General features: G+C 40.3%; 1 protein-coding gene across 1 annotated transcript; it reads right to left on the reverse strand.

Moving 5' to 3' along the window:
* Positions 1-2,773: 2,773 nt before the first annotated feature.
* dusp2 (dual specificity phosphatase 2) lies at positions 2,774-5,859 on the reverse strand. Its single transcript, XM_041786656.1, has 4 exons — positions 5,288-5,859; positions 4,606-4,721; positions 4,203-4,422; positions 2,774-3,722 (listed from the first exon to the last, which is right to left on the reverse strand). Exons 1-4 carry the CDS (start codon positions 5,673-5,675, stop codon positions 3,505-3,507), a joined length of 942 nt encoding a protein of 313 aa, XP_041642590.1. The 5' UTR covers positions 5,676-5,859; the 3' UTR covers positions 2,774-3,504.
* Between the last annotated feature and the right edge of the window lie 3,820 nt (positions 5,860-9,679).

Here is a 9,679-nt window from a genome sequence, read left to right on the forward strand (position 1 = left end):
TATTTCATTTTGTCTTTCAGAAAATCCACTACAGATTTAACATTTCTATACAGATCTACCTTACCTTTTTTTTTTTGTTATAAAACCTCCACTTGTTAATGCTGTTTTTTTTAAGTATTGTGTCCTCTCTGTTGCCTTAATGTAGTTTAGAATAACTAATTTTCAGCCAGCAGGAGAAAACCCCACACAGAAAGGCCCCAGTAAGTCTCTAAACCCTGACCTTCACACTGTAATGCGGTAGTCTTAACCACTACACCACTGGGGCCCACAGTATATCCTTACCAGTAGATCATGATGGTTCAAGATCACAGCCTGCATACCCGTGGGAGGAAGCCAGAACACTCTAGCCCTAGAGAGAAGGACTCTGGCTAGAGTTCAATCCCTTGACCTTCATGCTGTGAGACAGCAGACTTAACCACAACACCACTTTGCTGCCTTACAGTGTTTGGTTTTTTTATGGTTTATGTCCTTTAGACTGTGAGCCCATAGCTAGCTTTATTTGCACTGGCAGCGCTCAGGACCTCAATTCCAGAGCACTTCTTGTTGCTACACTACAAAAAATGAACCCCGTTTTCCTTGGTAGAATCCGCAACATTGTTTTCATATAGCCCTATGTTCTTCATAATCACATATTTCAAGGAAACATCACACAGTAGACATGCAAGCAATGTGAAGGAATCCTGCCTTGACACAAGCAGCAGCTGTAGACCTGAAAACTACCCTGGAAAAAAAAAGATGCCGTGAGGTCAGATCCGTTTCTCTTCCCCTATTCCCCTTCTTCATTTTGACTTGCAAGTGAGTGACATTGATGAGTGCTGCTGTTTCAAAAGTTGAAAGGTTTCAACTGAGAACACTTTTAGCAAGAAAAACAGCTGCTGCTGAGGGCATTTTTTCCCCCAGGGCACTGAGTGCTCAGAACGCTGGACCACACTTGTTTAGAATTAAAAATAAGCCAGCGCTATAAAAGCCATCTATGGACTCAGGCTCTAGTTGAGAATAATGATTCTGACCCACCTGGAGAAACCCAGATCTCTTTAACTCTAGGCCCCAGTCAGGATCTCAATCTGATCTTCATAACCTTGCAGAGCAAAAGGATTTGCAAGATTCCATGTCAGTCATCAGGAAAATCCATCTTGCACAGCTTCAGTCTGAAACGTTTGTGCCAGGTCTGAAAATGGACCTGACCACTCAGCATCCTTTCAGGAGAATGAGGCAGTAGCTACAGGTGTGGTTTAGTTTTCCTCGAAGCTGATATGGCTGCCGCCAGTGTAGTGAGTAGCTCAGATGTAGCTGTAGTACAGCAGCAGTTTTTTTTTCTACACTGGACCATATATCTTGGTTAAAACAAGAGCCAGTGACAGCACTGAAAGCTTTTCACAATGAAAAGATATGTTTTCTTTTCTACCGACCTGCTTTGGCATGAGTTTGCGACAGTAGCGGGTAGGGTTTAGTTGTATCCTAAAACGGTGCATACAATGGCTACATCTAATGTAACAATTAGCTTGGATGTAGCTGCAGTATAGTGGCAGTTTTATCAGAACTGGGCCACATTTCTTCAAACAAGAGCACAGAGCCACATTGAAAGCAGCTCTTAACGGAGAAGATGCACTTCTACCGACTTCCTTGGCACAGGTTTTACCAGACAAACTCTGCTGTTAATAGCCTATGACAGCACCTGTCTGCCGGGTTCAGGTTACTACCAAAGCTGCACATGCTTACTATACAATTTGTCTTGTTGCTCTTATTGACCTGTATTTAATGCATCAGGCAGAACGTTTGTCCAATCACCTTCTGAGAATTTTCTGAAAAGTCCTGCTCTTACAAAATGGTTTGTAGCCTCATAGAGAGACCCTGATCACAGTCAGGGTTCGAGGCAGAAGGTAGTAAGGAGAGGGTCTTAAGCATTGGTTTATGTCCTTTCAATTTTTTTGGGTAGTTTTAATCATGATTTTTTTTTAAATCTAGACCACTCACACACCAACACCACTGTGTTACCTTCCCATGCACATTTGAAGCTCAACTTTGACTATGTCTTTTGACCTCTTGGGTGCAAGGCCACAGGTAACCGCCTGCCTTTGCCTAATGGTAAAACCACCTATTTCAGCAGCTCAAGGTAATCTTGTCATCTGACACTAGCCCACATTTACAGGCACTGAGAGTAGCAACGAAGGCTTTATCTTGTCACTGATGGTTTAGTTTGCTTTTGAAAGGCTGAAAGAGGCATCAGTATTGATTTCAGTCTGTTTCATAACTAAATAAAAAGTCCTTTCTGGTGCTTATGGTTTCTTTTTTAATCAGAATGTCACTAACACAATTCAATATTACGGACTCTCCAAACTTCCTTTATTACAAATAGTCATGATAACGTTTGATCTTCAACCATATTGGTTTGGAAAAAGTCCAGAGTTGATTTCCCAGCTTTACCAAGCGGAAGTGAAATATATGTCAGTGGTTATTGAAGTCATAAAGTACTTCATACTGGAAAACCCATTCTCTGTGGATAATCCTGTGAAATTCTCAGCAATGCACAGTTTTAATACCTTCTGATTAAGCAACAGTGAGACTCATGCAGCAAAGTCGGCATTAAAAGTTGCCCTTTAACTTTTTCTCGCAAACAGAGTGAAACTCTCAGGACAGACTGCTGTGAGATTACTGTGTCCAGACAACTGGTGTTGGACTAAATACTGGCTGCTCCTTTTCAAGCGTGAGAGGTGCAATGTGTGTCACAGTGGGTAGAAAGTGAGGACATTATACAGAGTAAACAGACCCAGTGTGTTCCCTGGCATGTTTTTATTTCAGTGGAAAACAGCAGGAATCAGCCAAACCCTGGAGGTATAAAGTGCAGTAACAGACAGTAATAATGCCAGAACTGTCATGAGAAATGCTGATATAATAAATAAAAATATAAACTCTATTTACATTATAAAAACCAACTTCTTACAGGTTGACTGTACATTCTCTCTCAGGATACAGATTGATGGAAATAACTGTTGTAAGTGCATTACTATAAATTAGGAAATAAAACTTGAGATTCATTTGTATTGCTTAGGAGATTATCACAGTGTTGTCTCATAAAAAGACAGGGTTGAAAGAATTGCGTTGAGTCTATAAGGATACAGCCCTTGTCAAAGATCAGGCACATACGTCATTCAAAATAACAAACACACAAAACCAGACAAGCAGGCACGATTCCCTGGAGTAGAAAATGTCTGGGAAGTTATGTTTGAGCTGCTCCACCTTGCTGGCTCAGGATCAGAAATGTTCATGACGTGGTTCTATCAGTGGAGCTTGTAATGCCAACTTCTATTTGTTGGGTGAAGTTTCCATTTGTCCAGACATGTGATGCCAGCAGCACAAGTAGCTTTTCTCTAAACCTACCATGGAAACACTTCTGAAATGTGCTGGTTTCAAAAGTACAAATAAAACATTTGTACAAACGAGGCCTAAAAGCACTCAAGAGTTTAGCACAGTTAGCCAAAAACATTTAATTCTTTTAATGTTTCTTCATCCCTGGCAGAGGACGTCGGTCTCAAACTGCAGCAGTTGTCCCATGAAGGCCAGGTTTGGGGAGATGACCTGACGCCGCTGCTTTACAAAGTCAAAGGCCTCATCCAGCCTGACGCGCTGCGTGTGCATGAGGTAAGCCAGACAGATGGTGGCTGAGCGGGAGATACCTGCCTGACAGTGCACCAGCACCCGACCTCCATTCTGCTTGACTGAGTCTGTAGACGGGGAGAGGAAGAGAGATCAGAGTTAAAACGCTTCATTTCACACCACTTACTTTGACATTACCATAATTTTTTATGAGACAAACTACACAGAAACAAGAATGCACTTATTATTATTATTAAACACATTTTGTAATCTTTCCAATTCTGTCTTAGCAAAGATTTAACTTTGCAATTAAAAGAGGTCAAAACAAACAAAAGAAAATTATTAAATCTTCATAAATTTCCTTTTTCTTTTGCAGCTTGTGCACTATAATCCGGTTGTTGTGTAATCAGACGATTGAACTTTTGGTCCATAAGTCTAGCCTACAAAAAGGATTATGGTGTGAAAGCTTCTTAAAGACATTTCTGGGATATTTAGTTTCAACAAGATTGTAAATACATGGCTCACTTAACTAAGACAACAGCTCACTGTGTGTTTGGTTTGTCAATCACCTCATAGAGGCCACATGTGGAGGGCTGTGTTAAACTCACCGATGAAGGCGATGGCTGTGGAGAAGCAGGCTCTGATGTCAGCAGCCAGGCTGTCTTCCACAGTGAGCCGCAGGTACTCAAACTCCCCCTCATAGAAATTGGGGCATGTGGAGGAAACGTTGAGCACAGCTGTGATGCCTGCTGCCATGAGGGTCTCTCTACGGGACGAGTGGATGGCACTGCCCAGGAACAAGAAAGGCAGCAGCTCCACTGGACCATCCTGTCATTTATAAAAACAAGACAAATAGTCCATAAAAACCAGCAATCACTTCATGCAAATGAGGCAAACCCACAAGTAAGGGGATTCAACGTGTTACACAAGATATCAAAGGATCATGACAAAGAGAAAGCAAATTATTTCCAGTAATGAATATGTTGTACATTTAATTCTACTTTCTCTTACCTGATCATATGCTGGTGTCCTCCGCCCTGTCACTATTGGCTCTGGTTCCACTTTAGAGATGCTGGCAGAAATGTAACAGAGCTCTGGGTAGGCCTCTGAAAATCCCTCAAATCCACCTAAATGGAGGTCAACAGCATTAGCAGAGCCCAAATCTTTCACAAAAGCCCTTACTTATCATTTTGAAGCATGTCAAAATCATGATGAGTAAATACCCATAATTTAATCCGTGCTTGCCATTTAGGTTGGATTATAATTTACACTCAAACAAACAAACAAACAAACAAAAAAAAAACAAAAAAAAAACAAAAAAAACAACAACAAAAAAAAAAACCCAACAACAACAACAAATAAACAAAAATGATTACTCTTGATAATTTACTTTTGTGTAATGATAGCCCACTTCTGTTGGTCTTTCATTAAAGTAGGGAAAAGTTAGTAGTTGTTTTTTAATGGATTATGGTAGCTGTTAGTCTCCTATATTGTATAAAAGTGGTTATAAAAATAGCTATAGTGTACATATTCCTTTAACTGTTTTTTCAAGCACTGTTGGCCTGTGTTTTTATGTGATAAATGCATATAACTCATACACTTTCAAAAACTTAATTTTATCAGTTCCTTAAACGATGTGTCAATACTGTGACACATTTTGGTGAGTAATATTATACATAAAAAAATACATTACCTTGCAAGAAGCAGATCTGAGTGTGCACTTCGTTTTGCAGAGCAGTCAGTAACATCTGGCCCACACTCTCTGCCTTCAGCTCGGCCACGGAGCTGCTGCCCTCATCCACCACCACCACCGGTGAAAACTCTCCTCTCTGCAGCCGGCCCGCGAGCACCTTGTCCGGGATCAGCCACTCTAGAGCCACCACGGAGCTCTTGGATCTCCGGCGCAGCATCGAGTTCCAGTTAACATTTCTGGACTCGTTGATGTGCGCCAAAGAAAAGTCGAGAAAGGGTCTGCAGTCCAACACCACACAGCCGGCAGAGGTGTACTGATCCCGGGGGGTCCTGAGGATGTGGACTAGCTCGTTGCCAGTTATCTCCAACGGTTCACTCCTTAAAGTCATAGCTGAAAAATGTATTTAAATTATTTAAATATAACAAAAGTTCACCGAACCTTTTTGGTTCTTCAAAATAAAAAAGTAACCTGTTTTAGTGTATTTTTGTAAAGACTTAAGTGTAGTAGTTACTGAAATAATCCAAAAAATAAACAAAAGCAGAGAACACTTGTTAAACTCTCTGTCAGGTCTGTTAAAATCAGCTTTGATTGAGACTTTCTGTTGTTCATTGATAACAGCTGTGGGAGGGGCGGGGTCACCGCAGCGCCGCCTTGCTTTCCACAGAAAGAACTTCGTCACACGCGGAACGACCATATATGGAACAACCGGCAGTCCTCATATGGAAACTGACGTCAAACCTGATTTTCCTACCGCGCACGTGGTCGTTTGGGGTTATCCCGTGTTTTTGTGTTGAATGACGTTATGCTTAGAGTTAAAACCAAACCGTCCCTACCCAGCAGCCCCCAGAGGGGAGGATGAGGGCTTACTTCTGTTATTTGGGTTAGATTAAACCTGTTTCTGTGCTGCGTTATTGCTTCCCTTCTCTGGCCCAGTACAGAAAGCAGATTAAACTGACACCCACTCAACATGCATTTCTCATCTTTCTTCTGGCCTTTGAGAAAAATAAAATGTAGCACTGATAAAATGCAAGAGCAGCACTTTATTTCTGCCGTACGGGAAAATCATGAAATTTTGTATCCATCATAAAAACCTCAACAGTTGCATAGGTTATATCCAATTCAAAGATACACAGTAGCTGTTATTCTTTCTAATGATGGTTTAGGTTTTGATCAAGGATCACAAACATACAAAAACTCACACATTTAAAAGTTTTACACTGACTTTTTTCTATTTGATATTTTACTTACTTACTGATAATACTAATTAACCAATATTTTAGTCCAAATGATGACACTATCACAGAGTTACTCTGATGACCACTTAACAGTCAGAGCATTTTTGGTTGTTTTCTCAAGATCTCAACTCATTTATCTTGTTTAATTGGGATAACACTACTGGTTTTCCTATGATATTGTGGTAATTTCACATTATCTGTTGGAAGCACTTATTATATGGAGGGAAAAAGAGCCATGTCAGTTGTATGCATGCATGTCCTTCCACAGCTTCTGTTATGGTTCCCTTTTTGAACACAGTTGTTTGTTTTGTTCTACCTTATGTCCAAACTGAAGCATTTAATCAAATAAACATGAGTAATTGAAAATTAAGGGGAACATGGGTCAAAATTGATCCTTAAAGCAGAGGTAGTTGATCCTGAGGCAAGACCAATTGAAAACCACTGCTTTAAGTAAGTTATTGATATAGCATAAAAAAGCCTGACACAATTAAAAGTAACACTTTAAAAAACTATCTTAACTTAAACAGTTGGTTTCTGGATTGCTAAATAATTCAAAGTTGTCAATTAGAGTCAACCAACCTCCCCTCAAAAGCTTCCAATAAGACCAGCTCACTAAGTTTTAGATCTTTCTGTAAATCATTCCAGACAGAGGGAGCTGAACATTTATATGCCTTTTTGGGGGATGGATGAGGTTATTTTACAAAGGATTTTTTTGTTTGTTTTGAATGGGTACAAATTTGTCTGATTTTCTCACCTATAATTCAGTTGACGTATATTTTCAAGGCAGTCTGACCACTAACTTTTAGAAAATTTATACAACTTTATTTTTACATTTTTTGTCCAGAAATATAGATATTCATTTTCATAAACCACTAAGAAAACTTCATAGAAAGAAGATTAAGAAAGTTATGCTCACCATTCACTTTCAGCTCAAAAGACAATTACATAGGTCATTAACAATGCTTAAGGATGACACACTGGAAAGTACAAGTTTTTGTGTATCCTGTTGAGGTTGCATTCAGGATGCCACGTTGGTGACCTTAAAGGCCTCAAATCCTGTTTATGTGCAAGATTTTTTTTATCACGTGAGAATCTGTTCATTTTAAAAGCCCAGATGTGTCCACTTTGTATGTAAAACTGATCATAGGCTTTTCTGTGTACTGTCTTCGAAAATGATCTGCAACTGTAAAACCTGTTGTACCAAGTCAAGTTAATATCTACATTGACCCATTTTGCTATTAAGTTGAATAATATGCAGTGTACTAGTTTGATAAATAAAAAAGCTGAAAACAAACAGATTTAGCAACATTTGGATAGACTTAACAAGAGGTGGCTGGCTGAGTGAGTACAGATGAGGCAGATTAGTTGGTCAGTGTTAACCTCTTGTTAACAACTATGAAAGTTTTTAGTAAGTTAATCTTGCAACAGTTGTAGCTGATTCAGGTGAGAATACCAAGCGGCAACTTCCGGTCCTGAAAAATGAAGCCAATGCGGAAGTGCAAAAAATTGCAATACAACGAGTGTCCACTTGAGGCTGGCTGCAGGAACACCGGAAGTCCCATCTGGACACCTGTTAAACAGCCAGTTTTTACACTAGAAATAAACTGGTTTACAGCCTGGTTGAAAAAACCAAACGTGCCTCATTAGCTAATGTCTTCATGTGCTCTCACTGTACAGGGGGTGAATTTTTTGTACCACAATCATTTTGATTATATTTAGGAAAAACCTCACTGGGCACTGATTGGTGCGTCTCATTTGATTGACAGATAGCTCGACAGGCAGTAGCTACGTTTCTGTCAATCAGAATACTAGCTAGCTAGCTAACAGGAAGTCGCGCTTAGTGGGCAGGCCGTTGGGTTGATCCAAAGTTCGGTTGAAACTGCGATTTCAATATGGAGGCCGCCGCGGATTGGCTTCAAGAGCTGTTTGAGTCTGCCTATTGTAAGCAGACGGTTGACATCAGACAGGGTTTGTCCAATTCTTTCTACAGTCTATGGTGAATACTCAGTTACAAAAAAATAACTATGGGCTTTCAGTTCATTTTAAGAGTAGCTTTACGTGTTTTTATGATTTTTGTAACAAATTATCTCAATTCTATACAAGTCCCATTTAGGTCCAAACCAAATCATCCTGTTTAATCAGGACAATTTAAGATGTCTGTTACCCCTGGATGCACTCATTTCCCACAAGCAAACATTTCATGAGCGGTGAGTGGGATAATTTAAATCACAAGGCCTAATCTAACGTTTTTGTCTTCATAACCCACATTCACATCCCTCGGCCTGCCCACAAAAGTCTCCCACTGAAACCTCTGACTCCACTTTCCTCTTGTTCCCACTTCCCTCACTGCTGCCTGCTGGTCTCTCAGCTTCACTCCCACTTTGTCGTGCTCTCTCCCTGCTGAGACAGCAATTTTAATCCACACACACAAATACACACACAGTACACAGTTAATCATTGCTGTCAGTGGAGCGGCTGAAAATGCATTTGCTGCGGCCTCAACCTGCACTTCAGGCCTGAACACATAAACATATATATAGTGATGAGTGTCTCTCTGTGAGGGTGTTTTCAAAGAGGTTTTTTTGTTTCTCAATGTTCGCCCCCTTCTCACCAACCAGACAGGAAACATCATGGTGCATACATCCTGTCATTCTTGCAGTCCCACACAGCCACACAAACCCTACCACTGTATCATTACGCCTCTTTAAACTGACAACACCTGATTCAAAAAGTTTCTCAGAAATTACCCTGAAAACCTGCAACGATATCAGAGGAGAGTTCAAGTTTCTTCACACCCAGATGCTGTGACTCATACACAACCAGACATTTGCTTTCATTTTCATTTAGTTAAAATGTTTCATAATATTTCCCGTGTTGGCAAATCAGAGTGTCATTATTCGGCAAACAGCCAGTGAGAGTAAATCTTGTGAGAAACAGAGCTAAAAGCAGGGTGTGAGTTTGCTGCTGTTGTTGATGTTGTGCTAATTCAAGAACATTTCCCTCACATCACTGGTCGATAGAAAAAGGCATGTAGGATAAAAAACAGCAACAGTAAGCAGACATACGCCACGTGACTGACTTGAGGAGATGATGACAAAGACGTGGTGGAGATTGTGTCTGAAGGGGTGACTATTTTTTGAATCAGAAGCAGCTTATG

This window comes from Cheilinus undulatus, linkage group 5 (genome assembly GCF_018320785.1).
Source record: "Cheilinus undulatus linkage group 5, ASM1832078v1, whole genome shotgun sequence".
Lineage (NCBI taxonomy): Eukaryota > Metazoa > Chordata > Actinopteri > Labriformes > Labridae > Cheilinus > Cheilinus undulatus.

Bases quoted from the DNA above. Each gene is read 5' to 3' on its own strand.
- dusp2 (XM_041786656.1), bottom strand. From the start codon at position 5,675: ATGACTTTAAGGAGTGAACCGTTGGAGATAACTGGCAACGAGCTAGTC. The intron at 4,722-5,287 runs GTAATGTATTTT...ACCTCCATTTAG, and splicing joins TCAGATCTGCTTCTTGCAAG to GTGGATTTGAGGGATTTTCA. The intron at 3,723-4,202 runs GTGAGTTTAACA...CCCCGTCTACAG, and splicing joins CACAGCCATCGCCTTCATCG to ACTCAGTCAAGCAGAATGGA.